This window comes from Haliotis rufescens, unplaced genomic scaffold (assembly GCF_023055435.1).
Source record: "Haliotis rufescens isolate VD_foot unplaced genomic scaffold, xgHalRufe1.0.p SCAF_58, whole genome shotgun sequence".
Taxonomy (NCBI): domain Eukaryota; kingdom Metazoa; phylum Mollusca; class Gastropoda; order Lepetellida; family Haliotidae; genus Haliotis; species Haliotis rufescens.
In genome coordinates this window covers 173301-197391 of record NW_025964312.1, presented here as the reverse complement: position 1 = coordinate 197391, position 24091 = coordinate 173301, and the positions used below count along the sequence as shown (strand labels likewise).

The window sequence follows — 24091 nt, the reverse complement described above, 5'->3', positions numbered from 1 at the left end:
TTGCTTGTGTAGCCTGTCTAGCAAGGTGTATCTAGCTGGGGTTCAGGGAGTGTTCATTGTGGAAGCTGCATGGAGGTACAGTTGCTTGGATAGCCTGTCTAGCCAGGTGTATCTAGCCGTGGTTCAGGGAGTGTTCATTGTGGAAGCTGCATGGAGGTAGAGTTGCTTGGGTAGCCTGTCTAGCCAGGTGTATCTAGCTGTGGTTCAGGGAGTGTTCATTGTGGAAGCTGCATGGAGGTACAGTTGCTTGGGTAGCCTGTCTAGCCAGGTGTTTCTAGCCGTGGTTCAGGGAGTGTTCATTGTGGAAGCTGCATGGAGGTACAGTTGCTTGGATAGCCTGTCTAGCCAGGTGTATCTAGCTGGGGTTCAGGGAGTGTTCATTGTGGAAGATTCATGGAGGTAGAGTTGCTTGGGTAGCCTGTCTAGCCAGGTGTATCTAGCTGGGGTTCAGGGAGTGTTCATTGTGGAAGCTGCATGGAGGTGGAGTTGCTTGGGTAGCCTGTCTAGCTAGGTGTATCTAGCCGTGGTTCAGGGAGTGTTCATTGTGGAAGCTGCATGGAGGTAGAGTTGCTTGGGTAGCCTGTCTAGCCAGGTGTATCTAGCTGGGGTTCAGGGAGTGTTCATTGTGGAAGCTGCATGGAGGTAGAGTTGCTTGGGTAGCCTGTCTAGCCAGGTGTATCTAGCTGGGTTTCAGGGAGTGTTCATTGTGGAAGCTGCATGGAGGTACAGTTGCTTGGATAGCCTGTCTAGCCAGGTGTATCTAGCTGTGGTTCAGGGAGTGTTCATTGTGGAAGCTGCATGGAGGTAGAGTTGCTTGGGTAGCCTGTCTAGCCAGGTGTATCTAGCTGTGGTTCAGGGAGTGTTCATTGTGGAAGCTGCATGGAGGTACAGTTGCTTGGATAGCCTGTCTAGCCAGGTGTATCTAGCCGTGGTTCAGGGAGTGTTCATTGTGGAAGCTGCATGGAGGTACAGTTGCTTGGATAGCCTGTCTAGCCAGGTGTATCTAGCCGTGGTTCAGGGAGTGTTCATTGTGGAAGCTGCATGGAGGTACAGTTGCTTGGATAGCCTGTCTAGCCAGGTGTATCTAGCTGGGGTTCAGGGAGTGTTCATTGTGGAAGATGCATGGAAGTACAGTTGTTGGGGTCAGCCAGGTCTGGTTCAGGGAGTGTTCATTGTGGGGAGCTGCAGCAGGTATAGTTATTGGAGTGGCCTGTCTAGCCAGGTGTTTCTAGATGTGGTATGTCAAATTAATCAGCCGAGTATAGTAAATGTGTATATCCACCAGGATTATCAAGTATTCGGCCTTGTATAGTAAATGTGTATATCCACCAGGAAATGTGTATATTCACCAGGAATGTCAAGTATTCGGCCTAGTATAGTAAATGTGTATATCCACCAGGAATGTCAAGTATTCCGGCTAGTATAGTAAATGTGTATATCCACCAGGAATGTCAAGTATTCGGCCTAGTATAATAAATGTGTATATCCACTAGGAATGTCAAGTATTCCGGCTTGTATAGTAAATGTGTATATCCACCAGGAATGTCAAGTATTCCGGCTTGTATAGTAAATGTGTATATCCACCAGGAATGTCAAGTATTCCGGCTAGTATAGTAAATGTGTATATCCACCAGGAATGTCAAGTATTCCGGCTTGTATAATAAATGTGTATACCCACCAGGAATGTCAAGTATTCCGGCTTGTATAGTAAATGTGTATATCCACCAGGAATGTCAAGTATTCCGGCTTGTATAGTAAATGTGTATATCCACCAGGAATGTCAAGTATTCCGGCTGGTATAGTAAATGTGTATATCCACCAGGAATGTCAAGTATTCCGGCTGGTATAGTAAATGTGTATATCCACCAGGAATGTCAAGTATTCCGGCTTGTATAGTAAATGTGTATATCCACCAGGAATGTCAAGTGTTCCGGCTAGTATAGTAAATGTGTATATCCACCAGGAATGTCAAGTGTTCTGGCTAGTATAGTAAATGTGTATATCCACCAGGAATGTCAAGTGTTCCGGCTAGTATAGTAAATGTGTATATCCAGCCTGGTGTTTTTGACTTGTATGTAACCAGCTTGTGTAGTCAAGCCTTTGTACCGTCATGGTCGCTGCTCACAGCTGGAGCATCACCTGTCTGGACCTGATGCTGACAGAAGCTGTCAACCTTGTCTCATACATCACTAACCATTGCTAACTGAAGACTTTGAATTTGTTTTCACAGAAATCATGGCTGTGAACGTAGAGAGTTGACACCTGAGTGGGATTGTTATGACAGACGAGGATGTGAGGCGAGCTGACACTGATACGGATGTGTAGGACCTTTCCGAGCAGTGTAGCTAGGGCAGTGTAGCTAGGACAGTGTAGCTAGGACAGTGTTGGACAGTGTTGGACAGAGCTGTCACAGCCCAGGTGTTACATGGTGTATATACACTATTAAAATCAAGTCAACTGTGACTGGTGTTCATTACATGTACCAGTGTACGATATCAGGAGGACAGTGTTGGACAGAGCTGTCACAGCTCATGTGTTACATGGTGTTTATACACTGTTAGAATCAAGTCAACTGTGACTGGTGTTCATTACATGTACCAGTGTACGATATCAGTAGGACAGTGTTGGACAGTGTTGGACAGTGTTGGACAGAGCTGTCACAGCTCATGTGTTACATGGTGTATACACTATTAAAATCAAGTCAACTGTGACTGGTGTTCATTACATGTACCAGTGTACGATATCAGGAGGAAGTGCTTTTGTGTACATGGTGTAAAACAATGTGACAACCCCTAGATCTGTTTTGTTGATGAAAGTCAACAGACCGTTGTGGTCTTGTTGATAGCTGTTCACAACAGGTATTCACGATAGGTACTCACGATAGGTAACTGGACTACAATAGATTCAGATGAGGAGTTACTTTCCTTACATTCGGAATGAATGTGTTTGGATTTTCCATTGTTGATAATAAATAATGACTATAAAGCAGCAAACATGGTAAATGTACATTACTATCAATGAAAAAACCCATTGCTCTATAAGCTCTTTCAAGCAGAACTGTGTTAACTGTGCTTTGTGATAACAGTTTGCTTGTGACGATAACACCATGGAGTACACTGTTATGGTGAACTGTTCATTGTGTGTGTGTGCAGACTGACGCTTGAAAAGCCGACCACACTGTTCCTGTGTGGTTAATATTCTTCCTTCTTCCGGGCAATGCATGTAAATTTGTTGTTGACGACGATGCTGTCAGTGGCGGAGCATGGATGACAACAACAACACCATCTACAGGTTAGTTGTGGAGACGCCCCGGGTGGAAAGTTAATGGAACGTTTATCAGTAATGAAAACATCTGGTCAGCCATGCCGTAGGTAAGTACCAGCTGACACTTGGTCTGACCTAGCTATCTGTGTGGGGACAGCTTGGCTTTATGGAGTGGAGCTTGTGTGTCACACCTGACTGGTGATGGGGGGTAATGCTGAAGGGATTGTTGTGGTACTACACATATGTACCCAGGTTACCTTTCTGTAAGCTTATTTATTAACAAGAAAACATTCATGTACCCTTTATAATGAACCTTGGCAATGTCAGCTGAAGGGTTGTTGTATAGAGGAATATTTATGTACCCCAGGTACAACTGTACCTGGGTACTTTTCTGTAAACTGGAGGCTGAGGGCTGTTGTAGAAATGACTACACAACTGTACCTGGGTACCTTTCTGTAAACTGTGGGTTGAAGAGTTGTAGAAATGACTACACAACTGTACCTGGGTACCTTTCTGTAAACTGTGGGTAGAAGGGTTGGAGAGTGATCTACACAAATGTACTCAGGAACCTTTCTGTAAACTGTGGGTTGAAGGGTTGGAGAGTGATCAACACAAATGTACTCAGGAACCTTTCTGTAAACTGTGGGTTGAAGGGTTGAAGGGTTGAGGCGTTAAAGCGTGATCTACACAAATGTACCTCAGCCTGGCAATCATTGTTTACAATAGTTCAGCATACAGTTATAGGTTTTCATGAAATCTTTTGGAGTGCCTGTAGTCTTTTCACTTTGATGAAAGATGAATGCTGATATTAATGCTACATCTTGAATGTTATTTGCCAACAAAGAAGTACACAGTTTACTATACAACTAAATATGCAAACTGCAAAACTTTGTAAATATGTACAGAGTTTGTTTCAATTTTCCATTGCTTTCATTGTTTGCAAAGAGGCGCATGGCAGTGTGAAAGTCAACTGAATGCATAGTCAAAAGATAATTTAAGATAAAGTCATCCATTGTCACAAAGATTTATGTGATGTTCCTGCAACAGTGAAGGAGCTGAAGTCTCTACCTAACATCAGGAAACCCACTTAATTCTTGGGAATCCTCTACCTCTATTACATCTTTGCCATAAATCCTGTATTTTGGCTTCTGTCACACTAACTGAATTTTCAGATTTTCAACAGATGTCCTCTTCACTGTCAATCACACACAATTAGTTGTTCCCGAATAGCACTATAGCCACACAAGCTGTGACATGCGTAATGGCGAGAAACATCACTTCTTTCTTTTGTGTGTGTGCTAGAGTCAGCACCTATTGTTATAGTTATCATGATATAACATTTATACTAAGTTTTCCTATAATTATTAGATCCACATCAAGTGCTTTTATGAGTTATCATGGTGTAATATTTATACATCATAACTCTTGTCTTATTGAATAGTATGTCTAGGAGATGCGCTCCCATTACCTTAGGCTAGCATCTATCTAAAAAGCTATAACTGAAACTACTGATATTTTATATATGCATTTTACCTGACGATAAGTATTACTTGCTAAACTTTAATTATATGAAATGATGTATAAATATTACACCATGATAACTCATTAAAGCACTTGATGTGGATCGATCTAGCACTTGGTTTAGTCACATTTAATCTAAGATTGTTCTATGGTTTTCAAATAAAACAGATTAAGTCATATTAATAATTGAAGATGAAGTCATCCATTGTTGTTGATGTCACAAGGATGTGATGTTCCTGCTTCAGTGACTGAGCTGAAGTCTTTTCTTGACATCAGGAAACCCAATTTTTTATATATTTTCTCAAGGAAAAGACGTTTGGTAATGTAATAGATAACTTACTTGCGACTAGGAATTTTGGATCATCTGTGCTTCGTGAATTAATGTTGAAAAATCAGACTTAAAATTAATTCACTCGGGGAGGGATAATTATAATTCCGAGGACTTTGTAGGCTATTCTCTAACTGTTTCATAGTTATTGGGCAACAAACCATATAACATTGAACTTGTTGAAGACATTTTTTGTTTGTTTTCTAATGGCGTCGGCCATTGCCTGAGGTTTTGCGGCTTTGTATGTTTTCTATTATCAGTGCCATATGAAGTCTTTGATTGACGTTTAAGACTGAGTGGAACAGGAGGACGGTGAGGTAGCCTCATGGTTTAAGGTTTCGGTCGTTGCGTCGAAAATCTTGTCTTGATTCCCCACATGGGTACAGTGTGTGAAGCCTATTTCTGGTGTCCATCACCTTGATATGTTGTCTGAAATATTGCTTGTACTTGTAGAACGAGAAGTGCCATACACATATACTGCTAGAACGTGAACACATGAAACTTGAAGGTTGTTCCGTCTGCAGGTCGTAAGTCTCGGATACCGTGGAGAACTCATCCTTCCTCTCTGTCATCTCTAATTACAATGTGCTAAAGAATTGCAAGGTTCGGGGAAATTCCCAGTTGTGGCAAGCTAGATTTCAATCATTTAAAATCCTCGTTCATCTGCTAACTCTATTCTTATTATTCCCTATAACACAGTTTTGTGTACAGTAACTATGTTTATAACGACCACGCTAAAAATGAACTGACGGATGTAACAAACTTTTTTTTCATCCTTTCCATTTGCTGTATATATAATTATAACGAACTATGATTATAACAACTAAAATGGGTGGTCCCTTTGAGTTCGTTTCAACCATACTTTACTGTACTTGAGATTTCACAAATCCCTGCAGAGCAATACACAATGTGTTTCATGCTGTGAAATTAAGACTGGTTCCTGGTCATATCTGCACTGCATCACCATGGAGACTGACCAATTTCTGATTAGTATATCCTGGTGTGCATCCGCTTATCTAACGCAGTATAGGAAGTGAATGTCGTATGTTGGAATATGTGTTTGTAAATAGGGGGTACGGATGGCGCATTCGTGTCGTGGCAATTGTGTCTCTCAGGCTTGTGTTTCTAAATAGGGGGTACGGATGGCGCAGTCGTGTTGTGCCAATTGTGTCTCTTAGGCGTGCAATATGTGTTTGTAAATAGGGGGTACGGATGGCAGAGTCATGCCGTGCCAATTCTGACTCTTAGGCGTGCAGTATGTGTTTGTAAATAGGGGGTACGGATGGCACAGACGTGCCGTGCCAATTCTGACTCTTAGGTGTGCAATATGTGTTTGTAAATAGGGGTTACGGATGGCACAGTCATGCCGTGCCAATTCTGACTCTTAGGCATGCAATATGTGCTTGTAAATAGGGGGTACGGATGGCACAGTCGTGTCCTGGCAATTGTGTCTCTTAGGCGTGCAATATGTGTTTGTAAATAGGGGGTACGGATGGCACAGTCATGCCGTGCCAATTCTGACTCTTAGGCATGCAATATGTGTTTGTAAATAGGCGGTACGGATGGCACATTCGTGTCGTGCCAATTGTGTCTCTTAGGCGTGCAATATGTGTTTGTAAATAGGGGGTACGGATGGCACGATCATGTCGTGCGAATTGTGTCTCTTAGGCGTGCAATATGTGTTTGTAAATAGGGGGTACGGATGGCACGATCATGTCGTGCGAATTGTGTCTCTTAGGCGTGCAATATGTGTTTGTAAATAGGGGGTACGGATGGCACAATCATGTCGTGCGAATTGTGTCTCTTAGGCATGCAAGAAAGCTATGATCATGGGTTCAAATCCCAGCTTTCCTAATTATTGTTTTCGGTTTGTCAGCACCCTTGCTCCCTGGTACCTCCCAGTGGAAGATGTCTAACGGAAGATTTCTCCCACATCAAGCTCACACACTGTAATGTAACTGGAGTCTTGTTTAGTGTAGTGTTTCACCATTTCACAGCCGTCAAGATCCAGGCTAGAATAGGTCTTCAGCAACCCATGCTTGCTGTTAAAGGCGACTTACTATGCTTTTCGTAAGAGGAGACTAATATGCACGGGTGGTCAGGCTCCCTGACTTGGTTAATACATGTCATCGGTCCCAATTGCGTGGATCGATGCTCATATCAATCACTGGATTGTCTGGTCCATATTTACAGACCGCTGTCATACAGCTGGAATATTGCTGAGTGCGGCGTTAAACAACAAACCAACCAGCCAACCAACTCACACACAGATTATATCAACATACCACATTTTGCCAGCCTATTACACATGCATTATGACGGGGTAGAATATGTTTTCAGCAACCCATGCTTGCCCTAAAAAGCTGACTGCTTGTCGTAAGAGGCGACTAACGGGATCGGGTAGGCAGGCTCGCTGACTAAGTTGATGCATGTCATCGGAACCCAATTGCATTAATTGATGCTGATGATGTCAATCACATGATTGCTAGGTTCCAGACAGCCGTCATTCAGCTGGAATATTGCTGAGTGCAGTGTTAAACAACAAACAAACAAACCATGCATTATTCAGCAGTGGCTCCGTCACGTTGCTTGTGAGATCTAGTGGAGAAACTGCTTTCCAGTTTGCCATTGGTCAGTTTACAGAAGCTGTAACATGACATTTAAGCGTCTAATCCGACACAAATTTTCATTTTATGTTTTGTCACCCCTGTCGCTATGTCCCAGTAAAATGTTGTTTGCCCATTTTTGTGTTGTAAGTGATTACAGGGTATGTGGCAGCTCCAAATTGTAGTGGGCTGTCAGACAAACTGACGGGCTAATGGACAGACCATGCAGACAGGCAGTGTGTTTTATTCTTATGTCGATCATGTTTATGACTATGCAGTAGTGACTGGAAGAAAAATGCTGTTCCTTCTGAATTGATGCCAGACTGACTTAGATCTTTACGTTTAGATACAGTAGACTGCCTCCATGTTCTAGTGGATAGAGTGTCTTTGGCCCCGTTCCACAAAGTGATCTTAGCGCTTAGGTGATCGTAACTGCCATACCTTGACATAGACTTACGACAGCCGTAGCGCTTTGTTGGTTTTGTAGAATGACACCCTGGGTCCTGTTCCACATAGCGATCTTAGCGCAAAGGTGACCGAAACTCCCATTCCATAACATAGACTTATGACATAGCGATTGTAACTCCCATACCTGGACATAGACTTACGACAGTCATAGCGCAAAGGTTGTTTTGTTCGATGGCACCCTGGGCCCCGTTCCAGAAAGCTATCTTAACGCTACGACCACTGTAAGCCTGTGTTAAAGTATGGAAGTTAAGATCATCTTAGTGCTAAGATGGCTTAGTAAAATAGGGTCCTGGAGAGTGATGTTCAGCCATGTCATACCAAAAGATGTTAAAATATGGTACTTGTTGTTGACCTGCCTGGTGCTAGGCATTTAGGGGATCATACAAGGACAGGTTGACTTGGCACAGTGTCTGAGTTGGATATCCACGTTGTCATGGTGTCTCAGATGGCTAGCACTCTAAAACGGGCATTCGTCCAGACTAGTAAACACACATACACACACACATGCATGCACACGGCTACATATATGTGCAACAATCTTGAATGTGATGTTTAACCCCACCTCATCTCATCATATGTACAGGAAAAGAGGGAAAAGTGTAAAATGTTATGCTGTGGCTTAATTCACACAGTATTCCACTTCCTGGTTGGCTGATGTTTCAAGCAAGGACGGTTCAATGGTTAAGACTAGTGATAGTATACCTGTTATTAGCTGTTATAACTTAAGATAAGGACAAGTGCACACTTAAGGTAAGCCTAGTTGTTAAAGCGTTCGCTTGGCATGTCCATTTCCGGTGTCCGTCGGGAATATTGCTAAACATGCTAAACGCGGTTTAAAAAAATTCTTACTCACTCACTTAAGGTAAAGACTAGCACACTTGAGAAAAGGACAAGCGTACTCTTAAAATAAGGACAAACACACACTTAAGGTAAGGACAAACACACGCTTAAGGTAAGGACAAACACTTAAGAACAGGACAAGCACACACTTAGTACAAACACACACTTAAGGTATGGACAAAAACATGCTTAAAGTAAGGACAAACACATGCTTAAAGTAAGGACAAACACGCTTAAAGTAAGGACAAACACATGCTTAAAGTAAAGACAAACACACGCTTAAAGTAAGGACAAACACTTAAGATAAGGACAATCACACACTTAAGGTAAGGACAAACACTCTTAAAACAATAAGGAGAGGTCTACATTAAAGATTACAAGAGTTGCAAAAAGCAACAGAACAATATGTATCAACAACTCTTGTCATGGCCACTGGTCTGAGAATAGACTTGGACTACCAGTTTTCTCCCAAACCCATGAACTAAGATAACAAAGAGTCCAGACTGACTGGATTTACCCTAAAGAACAGCATTGGAGTGACATGTCTGCAGAATGATGACTTTCATCACAGTCATAGTGTTCTTTCAATAAATGACGTGCTTATTTTATTGAATCATTTTTACCCTAGTGCAATTTATTCTAGTTTTCAATGTGTTGTTTCTTCAGAACCATTCCCGACCCGGGTTGTCAGAAGTTGAAGTGGCACAAACCTCCTCTCTCTGTCCTGGTGGTCAGGAAGATGTTCGATGAATCCATTATCATTCCATTCAAAGACCTCATTGTCTGGCTTATAGAGGTGAGACAAATTGCAAATATCAGAATATGACTGATCCAAAACCTGTTTTCAATAACTGACAATTTGTTTGGTTGTATTTTGTTGGCCTTCAGCAGGGATAGTTCTAGGGTGGATCTTTGTGCTTTTAGCCCCTAGATTTGAAAAAAGGCCCACATTTTCAAATACATTGGGGCACTTTAACATTGAGCTGTATGGGCAGGTGTGGGTGTACCTCTGGAATATTTGAAATTTCACATAAAGGTCCCATGTCAGAAAGTTCCAAGTGTGAACCGTGCTTCTGCAAGGATGACCCTTAACTGTTGTTTCACAGACTCTCACTGTGCTGACTGACTTGTTTCAGGAGAAGAGCATGGTGGTGTACGTAGAAGAGAAGGTTCTGGAAGATACGAGTAAACTGTTCCGAACGGACAGCCAGGATCTTCTGTCCAAAATACAGACATTCAAAGAAGGTAAGTCATTGTACAACAATCACATGATATGTTGATTTGTTTGGCATGCTCAGCAATAGAAACTGGCAGTTTTAGTCTACTAGTCCTTATAATGAGAACATAGAATAACCCTTAAAATAATAATATTTACTGGTCCTTATGATACCTTAACTCTTGAGCAGTTTGGCAAGGACTACAGGACTAGTGCCAATTTCTAACGCTGCATGCTTCTTTGACGTATGGACCGCCTCTGTGGTCTAATGGTTGAGCGTCCGCCCGAGAGCGGAAGGTCCGGGGTTTGATCCCCAGCCTCATCATACCAAAAGACGTTAAAAGATGGTACTTGTTGTTACTCTGTCTGGCGCTCGGCATTAAGGGGCTAAAACAAGGATTGGTCGGCTCGGAGTCAGTATACTGTGTCTGAGTGGGGTATTCATGTTAAACTGCGGCATGGTATCTCAGTGTGCTAGCACTATAAATTGACATCAGTCCCGACTAGTACAAGCAGCCACACAAACACACACACGTACATGCACGTTGCTATATAAGTGCAATAATCTTGGACGTGACATTAAACCCCATTTCACCTCACCTCATATGCTTCAAACAGCAGCGACAGTGATTGTGAAGTTTAACATTTAACTCTTTCCCGTCTTGACCGTGTTTATACTTCTGTCAGTGTAGTTCCCTGCTTCTGAAGAATTAGTCATGTATACATGCCTAATAAGACAAGTGATGTTGCTTGTAGGTGAGGAAGATCTTACAGACAAGATCGACTTCATCGTGTGCCTCGGTGGTGATGGGACACTGCTCTATGCTTCGTCTTTATTTCAGGTAAGTTGATGATGATGTAGGGATCACAGCAAGCTGGGCACTGGCCTGGGTCTCTTTGCACAAAGTTATGTTAGTGCTACGATCATCAACAGTTTCGTACTTTATAAGCTCCAGGAAGTGTTCGTGCTGCGATCGTTTTGTTGGAGGGGACCCTGGGAAATAAGGGCAACATATTTGTAGCTTTTCATAGAATTGGTTAGTTTCAGCTTTAGCCTGTTGAATTGTTTTGACACTTCTTAGCCCTGCCTGCTGGATTTTGTTTTGTGCTGTAAAGAGGGTGGGTTATTTCAAGCAGTGGATTCAACAGGAGCATTGAGAGCTTTGAGGAAGGTAGTATAGATTGAGCTGTACTGTAGAGAGCAGCTGTTCAGTGTCAGCATCTGTTTGTTGTGGGAGAAAGAAATGAACCATGATGTTGTCACATATGTGGAAGGCAACAGCAGGACAAGGGAGATAACTCTTCAGTCCATGTCGTCAATGCCCAGGACTATCTGAAGAGTGAATCTCTCTCAATGCATGCATTTCCAACCTGGTGAAGATACAGGTTGTAAGATACAAAATCCGTACGTCACACGTGTCAACATCCTAAATGTGAACAATAACACTCCCTATTGATCTCTTGTGTAAAACACTGTGAGTAGATCACGGTTGTCTTTTCGTATTCGGGTGGTGACCTTGCCCTTTGTTTGAAGCTGTCACTAGCATGTAAGGAGATTTGAGTTTGTTTATTTTTTTCATGTCTTCAATGTAGGGTGGTACAGTTAACATAAACGTCTTTTGCAAACACTCTGATTTCCCTCTTCCTAAACGGTACAAGCAGGAAATAAATTCGGCTGATAGCTCAAGGAAACCAAACCATTTTGAATACACAGCCGGGACCCCATCGGTGAGAGTGTTGGTCCGAGATTTAAAGTGTTGTGTTAATTGACCTTTTTAAGTTTTCTTACAGTTGTCCTGCGCACTAACCGCAATGGGCTTGAATGACCATAGTTGCAACCGGTCTTTGTTTGGTGTGTTTACAAATGAAAGTTGTTTTGTATTTACACTTCCTTACATATTTTACATGGTTAATAAATAAAATACCTCACTCATTCTAGTTTGATACAATTTTTTAAAACTCGCTTTCGCACGGTCACATACCTTAGAAAGTCCACTCATTTAAAACAAATGGTATCTAACGAGAATGAGTGTAGTATTCTCTATAAACCGATCTGAAGGGTGAATCTAAGAGATGTGAGACTCTCTCCCTCCCTCCCTCCCTCCTTCCTTCCTTCCTTCCTTCCTTCCTTCCTTCCATTTAGCTCACCTGCAGAAATGATTCTCAAGCTATGGTTTCTAAAACCTGTTCACAGAATTCCAACTGAACTTTAAACAAAGACACTATTGTTACTTCATTTGGTGAGCTACAGAGGTTTGTGGCTTTATTTTTCAAATGTTATATTTAATCGTCAGTTTATTTTTTCTTCCCCAAAATTGTGTACATCAAAGGGAAGACTTTGTAAATTTTCTTCCACATCATCAAGACAATGTTGAGGAATAATTACATGTGTTGTCTATAAAGTACATGGAAACTTCATTGAAAGTGGACAGCAGTCGTGACTGTAGATAATTGGGCTTCCTGACTATGTCTCGTTTGCTCCAAGTTGGAATCCCCAAATGGTTATAATGTGCAGACATTTCTGGTGTCCCCCGTGATATTACTGGAATATTTCCTTTGATAGGCATTTAGAAGTTGGAGTGCTAAGTAAGGATAAGAATTTATGGATGAACAACTTCTTTATTACGTCGAGCGACGTTTCGGTGTAGGTTCTAACACCATTATCAAGCAAATGACAGATGTTGTGAGCCTGTCTTGCTAGGGTTGAAACAATTCCTTTCTTGACTTGAGGTGGATGGTTGGAGGCATAGTGTATGTATTGATCTGTGTGGGTGGGTTTCCGATAAACAGTGGTCTGGAGTTTGTCGTTATTATCTTTCTGTACGAGCACATCAAGGAAGGGGAGCTGTCGATTTGTTTCTTCCTCCATGGTGAACTGCATTCGTGGGTTTTGGGAATTCAGGTGGTCCAGTAGAGTTCTGGGGTAACTTGCTTTATAATGGTATTAGAATCTACACCAAAACGTTGCTCTTAATTGTAATAAAGAAGTTGTTCATCCATAAATTCTTATCCTTGCTTACTTGAATATTACAAAATTCGGTGTAAGACCACACCCAACTCCATGGACAACAATCAAATCCATTCGAAAAGTTGATTTAAAATCCATTTGAAGAAAAGTAGTTGTAGTTGTCAGGATTTGGGTGAACATGGACTTCAGGTTGGCTTGTCTGTGCCTTATGAGTTCTGTTTGTGGAAATTACCTCCCCTTGATTTAACGAGACACCTGCCAACATGAAGTCGTACATGACGTGATTTAGTTATTATGATGTCGAGTGCTGTGTGTAGTGTGTGGTTGTCTCCCCAGCAAAGTGTTCCTCCTGTGATGGCCTTCAACATGGGATCCCTCGGCTTCCTCACTCCATTCCACTTCTGCAACTTCCAGGAACAAGTCACCAGTGTTTTACAAGGTAATTAAGATATGTAGACATTGTTTTTCAGGGTGATAGGGAAACAGGTCACTAGTGTTTTACAAGGTAATTAAGATATGAAGACATAGTTTCTGAGTGATAGGGAAATAGGTCACTAGTGTTTTACAAGGTAATTAAGATATGAAGACATAGTTTCTGAGTGATAGGGAAACAGGTCACCAGTGTTTTACAAGGTACGATAGATAGACATTATTTCTGAGTGATAGGGAAAGAAGTCGTCACTGTTTTACAAGGTACGATATATAGACATTATTTCTGAGTGATAGGGAAAGAAGTCACCAGTGTTTTACAAGGTACGATACATAGACATTGTTTGTGAGTGATAGGGAAAGAAGTCACCAGTGTTTTACAAGGTACGATACATAGACATTGTTTGTGAGTGATAGGGAAAGAAGTCACCAGTGTTTTACATGGTACGATATATAGACATTGTTTCTGAGTGATAGGGAAAGCAGTCACCAGTGTTTTACAAGGTACGATATATAGACATTGTTTCTGAGTGATAGGGAAAGAAGTCACCAGTGTTTTACAAGGTACGATATATAGACATTGTTTGTGAGTGATAGGGAAAGAAGTCACCAGTGTTTTACAAGGTACGATACATAGACATTGTTTCTGAGTGATAGGGAAAGAAGTCACCAGTGTTTTACAAGGTACGATATGTAGACATTGTTTCAGAGTGATAGGGAAAGAAGTCACCAGTGTTTTACAAGGTACGATACATAGACATTGTTTGTGAGTGATAGGGAAAGAAGTCACCAGTGTTTTACAAGGTACGATATATAGACATTGTTTCTGAGTGATAGGGAAAGAAGTCACCAGTGTTTTACATGGTACGATATATAGACATTGTTTGTGAGTGATAGGGAAAGAAGTCACCAGTGTTTTACAAGGTACGATATATAGACATTGTTTCTGAGTGATAGGGAAAGAAGTCACCAGTGTTTTACAAGGTACGATATATAGACATTGTTTCTGAGTGATAGGGAAAGAAGTCACCAGTGTTTTACAAGGTACGATACATAGACATTGTTTCTGAGTGATAGGGAAAGAAGTCACCAGTGTTTTACAAGGTACGATATATAGACATAGTTTCTGAGTGGTAGGGAAAGAAGTCACCAGTGTTTTACAAGGTACGATATATAGACATTGTTTCTGAGTGATAGGGAAAGAAGTCACCAGTGTTTTACAAGGTACGATATATAGACATTGTTTGTGAGTGAAAGGGAAAGAAGTCACCAGTGTTTTACATGGTACGATACATAGACATTGTTTGTGAGTGATAGGGAAAGAAGTCACCAGTGTTTTACAAGGTACGATGTATAGACATTGTTTGTGAGTGATAGGGAAAGAAGCCACCAGTGTTTTACAAGGTACGATATGTAGACGTTGTTTCAGTGTAATAGGGAAAGAAGTCACCAGTGTTTTACAAGGTACGATACATAGACATTGTTTCCGAGTGATAGGGAAAGAAGTCACCAGTGTTTTACAAGGTACAATATATATAGTCTATCAGCCTGGCAAAATTTCGGTACCAAACAGGGGGCAAATTGTGACCGGTTTAAAATTGAAGGTAATGCTATCTATATGTAGAATAAATATGATAGCATTTGAAATCGAGTAGCTTTGCATGTTTTTTTAAGTTCTTTTGAAGGTCTCCAAAGTTGGCACAGAAGAATGGCCAGTACAATATGTTGTCCGGTGAGTAGTATATAATTCACTTCTTTGTTTACTTCCTGTCTTGGTGATTTGACCATAGCAACAGTAATTAATGAACATAAGTGATCATATTTCAACCTATCAGGGGTAAGTTGCCGTTTTGGCTGTTGCATATACTACTATACATCTTACCAATAAAAAAGGGAGCCAAAAACTGCTTTGCAGACACAGTATATAAGTAAATGGCACCAAGTGGTGCCAAACGTTTTTTTTATCAATGACTGTCAGTCAACAGGTCATAAAATTGTAATTTTTATTTCATCAAAGTTGTAGGGTACACTGTAGAAGTGTTGACTCTTAACTAATGTTATGAAACAATTCAATAAAAAAGTTAATGGCATCAATAGCATCTCTGAATTTGGTAATGATGATGTAATGATGATGTAGTAATGATGTAATGGTACATAGCACTTACTTACAACTAATTATCATTACTATCTTATTTTAACCTTTATTTGAACTATTGTTGGAAAATTATTTTTTTTCTGCATAATTATTACATTTTCCAATAAAATGTTAAAACACATGTTAATTTGAATGTAATTGATTATATTTATATATTATATGATGATAAAATTCCCAAAATGAGAAAATTAAATTTTCTCATTCACAGACCTAAAAATGAAAGATGCCTACTTTTGAATTTAGAAATTGATAAATAGAAAATCTACAGATAACAACTGCAATTAATGAAGGTTGTTTCAATTCACATACAACTATCCTTAGATGTAAAATATTAAAACACATGTTAATTTGAATGTAATTGATTATTTCTTTTATGATATGATAAAATTCCCAAAATGAGAAAATGAAAATTATTCTCATACCTAAAAATGAATGATGCCTATTTTTGAATTAAGAAACAGAAAATCTACAAAAAACAACTGCAAATAATGAAGATTGTTTCAGTTCACATACTAGTATCCTTACATGTTAAATTTATTTAAAATTATTAGTCATTCATACTAAACACATGATCTATTCACAATTATACAGTATACATTAAACATATTTTGTAATGTTTTGTTTCATTATCTTACAGATTACAAATTCATTCTTCAACCATGAATTAAACACCAAGTTGCCATTTGTATTACTACTACTTCTAATGGACAAATATGAAGATGGGACAAGTGCTGATAGTTGTAGTGACTGCAATATGGAAGACATTGTCACCGATGAACCGCCATACAAAATGCCCAGGAGTAGTACATCCTGCATCATTCACTATGAAGGTGAAGATATGGAAAGCCACTTGGTTCAACCTAATAGCTTTGAATCGTGGGAAGCTCTGCTGAAAGCAGCACAAATACGAAATCACAAACCACTTCTGGAGTTTGCAAAGAGTACATCTGAGATACCAAACATTTTCTACCATCGGAAATGTCGTTGTAGATTTACAATAAAACGGGAATTACAGTCACTACAGTCAAGCAAAACAGAAGAAGGTAGCCATGCTTGTGTTGAAAACCGGAGATCGAACAGGCAATCACCAACTTCATCAAGGGTTTGTGAAAAGCAATGCTTATTTTGCCGGAAGGTTAAGTATAAGAAGGGCCAGAAAAGTCGAGAACTCCTTATACAGTGTGTTGATCTCCGTGCAGATAGGAGAGTACGGGACATGGCCATAAAAAAACAAGATGTAGCAGTACTACGTTTTGTAGCACGTGATATTGTTGCAGCAGAGGCTCACTACCATCGCTCATGTTATAAAAAGTACACAAGGGCACCTGACTGCACTCCCTGTTCTATTCCAGAAGTTGATGAACATGACATCCAGTACCAGGAAGCAGAAGCTGATGCATATTTTCATCTGTTTAGCTATATCAGAAACACCCTGTTTTCAAACCCAAAGGCTGTTAAAATGGTAGACCTCACAACAGTCCTGGTGGATCACATGAAGATGGCTGGAATAAGTAACATCAGGGAATCTACAAAGAAGCACATTCGGAGAAAACTTGAAGCTGAGTTCTGTCAAGCAATTCACATATTTCCAGATGATAAAGGCAAACTTCTTGTTATACCAGACAATGTGAGTATCTATGAACTTGCCAAGGAGAATATAAAACTTACAGATGATATTCATTCCAAGCAGAGTCAGTCATCAGAAGTCAAGGGGGTTATAACCTCTGCTGCCATATTGCTGCGCTCAAGGATCAAGGAGCAAGATGATGTTTTGGAATGGCCGCACTTACCAGAATCACTTAACATAGCTGCAATAAAACTGCCTTTGTCACTGAAACAATTTCCTTTTTGGGCTACTAACTGGTGACATTTCACCAAAGCAACCGTCAGAGAGGGTAACCTGGCTTGTCAACTCATTTGGACAGGACCTCCTCTATGCTGTGAGCTGTGGCAAGCAGAAACCACCAAAACACATCCTTTTGCCAGCTGTTGTCAAGAATCTCACTGGAAATGCCGAACTGATTCAAGCACTAAATAGACTCGGCCATGGGGTATCTTACTCACAGTGAAGATAATCCTTTTGGCAAAATTCCAGTCGACCAAGCCACTGAAGAGACCGTGAACAAGGACACCAAAGTGCCAGGAGGAATCAGGAAATACAGTTTGAAAGCAGGGGCTGTAACAAGATTCTACTTAACTGCTGAATACCGGAGTGCATTCCTTCAGAGACATGTTGGGACTAAACAGATGTGATCTGCATCATGCAGAACTCCAGTCACCAAGAATGCTGAAAGATGAACAAGCAGTGAAAACAGTTGTTGATACCATTGATTAATCCTTTTGATGGACATCAGGAAATAGTGAGCATGTCCACTGCAACAGCTGCTACTACAGAAATTGCCAATGACCTCCTTAGGGCAGAGAAAGTGGGTGAGAATGCCTATAAAAGATTTAGAGAAGAACGATTGGACAATGAATCACCAACAATCAAATTTCATGACAAATTGCCACAACACAAGCTACAAACCTTCACAAACATGTCAAAGAAGAAAACCAAAGTAAACTCATGTGGGAAAGATATCATCCTCGTGGCAGAAAGAAAACTTTTTGCACAGATGATTCTGATTGCACAGGCCAGAAAAGAGCTGCAGATGAAAACTGTTCTTTGCTATCCCCTTGGACCACTGCCATGGTCGCTCTCAACACCTGATGGTAAACCAAGGAAAACCAACAAAGCAGTACTGGCACGAGATTTGCAGAAGAGAGCATCTGTAGCTGAAAACATTCCACAGCCATCTACAACAATAATTGATGGCATGGCCCTTGTTCAAAAAATGAAGGGAGATCAGAAAACGTTTGGTCAAGTCGCAACTTTGATTCTGTCATCAGCCCTCAGAGAAGGAGCCCATAGTTCACGGATTGACATAGTATTTGATGTTTATCAGCATCACAGTATCAAGGAGGCAGAGAGACTGAATCGCTGTCAAGACAATGGTGTCCAGTACAAGAACATAGCATCAGCACACGTTGTTCGCCAATGGAGAAACTTCTTGTCAAGTACTGACAATAAGACCTCACTGATTGAGTTCCTCGTCACTGAATGGAAACATCCAACCTCACGTGAACTATTAGCAGAGAAGGAATTGTTTGTGACAAATGAAGAAAAATGCTATAGAATCACAAAAGACGACACACAAGAGGTACTAGAGCTGGAGTCCAGTCATGAGGAGGCTGATACCAGACTACTACTCCACGCTGCCCATGCTGCTGACAATCATACTTCTGCAGTTGTTATTGCCTCAGAAGACACTGATGTATTTCTTCTGTGCCTTGCCTTCATTGACTCCATACATGTTCCACTTTACCAGAAATGTGGCAATATCACCAGAACAAGGTTCATTGATGTTGGAAAGGTTGCAAGAGCTGTTGGTAGGGATGTGTGTAAAGGAATACTTGGACTTCATGCCTTCACAGGTTGTGATTCTGTCAGTGCTTTTGCTGGTCGTGGGAAGATTCGTGCACTAAGGACATTAGAGAATGACAAAGCTGCACAGGATGTATTTAAAGAACTTGGTCAGGAATGGACACTGTCATCAACACTCTTTTCCAAGTTGGAAACGTACACCTGCCAGCTATATGGATCTCGAATGCCATCAATGAGAGTTAACGACTTCCGTTATCACCTATTCTACAGCAAGAAAGTTGCAATTGAGTCACACCAGATGCCACCATGTAAGGATGCTCTTCACAAACATGCAGAGAGGGCAAACTACCAAGCAGCAGTTTGGAAGAGGAGCCTGCAGCAGAAACCAGAGGTGCCTAGTCCTGATGGCTTTGGCTGGAGAATTGAGTGTGCACCTGAGGGAGGAGAAAAGCTTGTCATTGATTGGATGGACGGTGCACCAGCACCAGAAGCAGTACTTGAATTTCTTGCATGCAAATGCTCACGATCATGCAAGCTGCCATCATGTCCATGCATGGTCAACAGAATGAAGTGCTCTAGCATGTGTAAACTGAAAATGTGTGAAAATCAAGAGGATGAGGTTGACACAGGAACTGATGTTTCATCTGAGGATGAATTTGATGAAGTCGACTTTTAGGGTGGTTAGAGGTTATCAACCACAAGAGGACTTTTCAATGTCCAATAACATTGTGAGTGCAAAGAATGAATCAATTGTGTAATATTATGCAATGAAAAGATATTACAGATATTTCTTTTCACAAGTTAAACTGTCCTTGAATTGTTTGTTGAAAGAGAGCATCGTTTCATGGAATGACAAGATTTTAGTTTGTCACAAAATGGTGGACGTACTCGTAGACATATTTTATATATAAAGCTACCAGTTACAGACTGCTATCATGCATTTTTATGAAGCAGGGATATTTCCCTTTTGAAAAAACAAGGTTAGAATTTGCCCCCTTGAATGGTACCGATTAGTCAAATATGGGTGTCCGGCTGACAGACTAATAGACATTGTTTGTGAGTGATAGGGAAAGAAGTCACCAGTGTTTTACAAGGTACGATGTATAGACATTGTTTCTGAGTGATAGGGAAAGAAGCCACCAGTGTTTTACAAGGTACGATATGTAGACGTTGTTTCAGTGTAATAGGGAAAGAAGTCACCAGTGTTTTACAAGGTACGATATATAGACATTTTTTCTGAGTGATAGGGAAAGAAGTCACCAGTGTTTTACAAGGTACGATATATAGACATTGTTTGTGAGTGATAGGGAAAGAAGTCACCAGTGTTTTACATGGTACGATATATAGACATTGTTTGTGAGTGAAAGGGAAAGAAGTCACCAGTGTTTTACAAGGTACGATATATAGACATTGTTTGTGAGTGATAGGGAAAGAAGTCACCAGTGTTTTACAAGGCACGATATATAGACGTTGTTTCTGAGTGATAGGGAAAGAAGTCACCAGTGTTTTACAAGGTACGATACATAGACATTGTTTCTGAGTGATAGGGAAAGAAGTCACCAGTGTTTTACATGGTACGATATATAGACATTGTTTGTGAGTGATAGGGAAAGAAGTCACCAGTGTTTTACAAGGTACGATACATGGACATTGTTTGTGAGTGATAGGGAAAGAAGTCACCAGTGTTTTACAAGGTACGATATATAGACATAGTTTCTGAGTGATAGGGAAAGAAGTCACCAGTGTTTTACAAGGTACGATATATAGACATTGTTTCTGAGTGATAGGGAAAGAAGTCACCAGTGTTTTACAAGGTACGATATATAGACATTGTTTGTGAGTGAAAGGGAAAGAAGTCACCAGTGTTTTACATGGTACGATACATAGACATTGTTTGTGAGTGATAGGGAAAGAAGTCACCAGTGTTTTACAAGGTACGCTATATAGACATTGTTACTGAGTGATAGGGAAAGAAGTCACCAGTGTTTTACAAGGTAATTAAGATATGTAGACATTGTTTGTGAGTGATAGGGAAAGAAGTCACCAGTGTTTTACAAGGTACGATATGCAGACATTGTTTCTGAGTGATAGGGAAAAAGGCACCAGTGTTTTACAAGGTACGCTATATAGACATTTTTTCTGAGTGATAGTGAAAGAAGTTACCAGTGTTTTACAAGGTACAATATATAGACATTGTTTGTGAGTGATAGGGAAAGAAGTCACCAGTGTTTTACAAGGTAGGATCTATAGACATTGTTTGTGAGTGATAGGGAAAGAAGTCACCAGTGTTTTACAAGGTACGATCTATAGACATTGTTTGTGAGTGATAGGGAAAGAAGTCACCAGTGTTTTACAAGGTAAATAAGATATGTAGACATTGTTTCTGAGTGATATGGAAACATTATCACAAATTGCTGAAATCTGACAGTACATATTGTTTTTTAGCATTCTCATATTACAAGCCAAGATAGAAACTACTTACGTGTGAAGATGCACACAGTTGGCACCAGTCATAAGCCATGCTGCATTTTCACCTTTCATCTAGTTCTTGTAAAAATTAAGTTCACAAGTTACTTTGCGTAGAATCAAAACGCAAAGGGTTTACTTATGAATTTATTTTTGTATTTATTTAGCAAATTCATATGAATTAGGTTCAGATATTTACTATTGAAAAGAAAATTAGTTTAATATTTGTTGGAACTTCCCTTCATAATTGTTAATCACGTCAATGAAGAATAGAAAATGGCTAAAGGAGGTTGATTGTTGACACAGTATATATGATTGTTTTTATGCTGGGAGCCATATTTGATTTCCATTCTCAGTCATTCAGGAATCTCAATTTCAATATGGCAGCCATCTCTGATTTAATAAAAATATTCTTCTAAAATATTCTTCTCCAAAACGTAGAAGCCTGAAACTTTGAGGGTTAGATGGGCCGGTTTGTTCAAGACATCAAATTATGGCTGCCAGCATAAAACCATTCTGTGTCATTCAGGATGTGATGTTTTTGTTGTTTCAGGGGATGCTTCTCTGCTGTTGCGATACCGCCTCAAATGTGTTGTATGTAATCAGGGTTCCGAGTGCTCCAGAATACCTCATGTAAAAAATATAGACAAGAAATGTGGGACCGCCCATATATTAGTAAGTACATGTACCTATTGCCATCTGATTGATGACTGATGACTGAGTTTGTTCCGTATGAGTTTAGAGCCAGTTGGTTCTGATTGGCTGTTAATGATGCAGACCCCATAGTAATTCTGGGTTAAAAAATGTCCCCATAGGCTGGTCGAAAGAGGTGACCAAATTAATTATCGTCATGGTACCCCAAAGACTTGTTACTCACAATATCGATCACTGCTTCGGCTGGCCTAGACATAGAGAATCTCCCCGAGTGTCTTTTGATATCAAATACATCAACGGGTGTTGATATATTTGATATCAAAAGACACTCCTTGGAGATTTTATTTTTCATCCAACATCATTCTTCCTACTTTTTCAGTTTGAAGACAGTAATATGCAGTGTTAAAAGTACTGCTCATAGCTTCAGTAGCAGAGCCATTAATGATGTCATTTGATTGTGACGTCATGGTAACCGATGACGTCACCATGGTCTGGAAAGCATTGTGATGCAATTTCATTGCAGCGATATCCACAATGTAGATATCGCTTGATCTCACACAAGCCATATCTTCTGTGAAAACCAGTCTGGATGATAAATGATTATTTACAGGCCGGTATCATTTGGCTGCAATATTGCTGAGTGCGGTTTTCAACAACAAACAAACAAAAACAAACACAATGATACAGTGTTGATGGTGATGTTTCTGTTTCAGGTGCTGAATGAAGTAGTGATAGACCGAGGGCCATCCCCATACTTGTGCAATATAGACCTGTATATAGAGAGTCGACTTGTCACGTCAGTACAGGGGGACGGTGAGTGAGAATTATGACCATTATGACCACCTTGACCATCGTTGACAGTGGGACCCTTTCAGAACCCATGGCTTGACTGTTTGAATGTGTCCAAAACCAAACTCTGCGAATCCTGTTTCAGGCTTGATCATCTCCACGCCGACGGGCAGCACTGCGTATGCGGTGGCGGCAGGGGCATCCATGATCCATCCTAACGTCCCCTGCATCCTCATCACACCCATCTGCCCGCACTCACTCTCATTCAGGCCCGTTGTCGTCCCAGCCGGCGTGGAAATCAAAGTGAGTACAGTTATATGACTATTAGAAGGGTGATGGTCACCTGGAGGTATTGTGCAAACAGCCTGAAGTCTGTGTGAAGATCTGGTTAGGGCTTTGTGAAAGTCCTTGGATATAATCTGGTGAAGTCTTCTGTTGGTCTTGTGTGAAGTGTAGTGATGGTCTGGCGAAGGTTTTGTGGAGGTCTGGTGATGGTTTTGTGAAGGTCTGGTGAAGTGTAGTGATGGTCTGGGGAAGTCTAGTTATGGCCAGTTGAAATCAACTGATGGTTTGGTGAGTCTCGTGATGGTCTTGTGAGGGCTTTGTGAAGGTCTAGGGATGGTCTTGTGAAGTCTAGTGATGGTCTTGTGAAGTCTAGTGATGGTCTGGTAAGTCTGGTGATGGTCTGGTGAGGGTTTTGTGAAAGTCTGGTGAAGTCTAGTTATGGCCAGATGAAGTCTACTGATGGTTTGGTGAGTCTAGTGATGGTCTTGAGAGGGCTTTGTGAAGGCCTAGGGATGGTCTTGTGAAGTCTAGTGATGGTCTTGTGAGGGTTTTGTGGAAGTCTACTGATGGTCTTGTGAGGGCTTTGTGAAGGTCTAGTGATTGTCCTGTGATGGTTTTGTGAATGTCATAAGATTGTCTGCAGTTGCAGTCAATTGACCCAGCATTATGTCTGTGGTG

At 40.7% G+C, this 24091-nt stretch overlaps 1 protein-coding gene across 4 annotated transcripts in view; it reads left to right on the top strand.

Annotated features, from left to right (window-relative positions):
- The window catches only part of LOC124126008 (NAD kinase-like), a 58897-nt gene that overhangs the window by 29479 nt on the left and 5327 nt on the right, over positions 1–24091 (top strand). For 2 of the 4 annotated variants that reach the window (XM_048385419.1, XM_048385418.1), the window contains exons 2-9: positions 2231–3291; positions 9694–9823; positions 10164–10272; positions 11000–11085; positions 13548–13650; positions 22239–22360; positions 23053–23152; positions 23274–23431. In XM_048385419.1, coding sequence (XP_048241376.1) covers positions 3263–3291; positions 9694–9823; positions 10164–10272; positions 11000–11085; positions 13548–13650; positions 22239–22360; positions 23053–23152; positions 23274–23431 — 837 coding nt within the window. In that variant the 5' untranslated portion in view covers positions 2231–3262. Of the gene's footprint in view, positions 1–2230; positions 3372–9693; positions 9824–10163; positions 10273–10999; positions 11086–13547; positions 13651–22238; positions 22361–23052; positions 23153–23273; positions 23432–24091 lie in introns of those variants that run through there. The other 2 variants (XM_046489431.2, XM_048385417.1) reach the window with 2 other exon arrangements.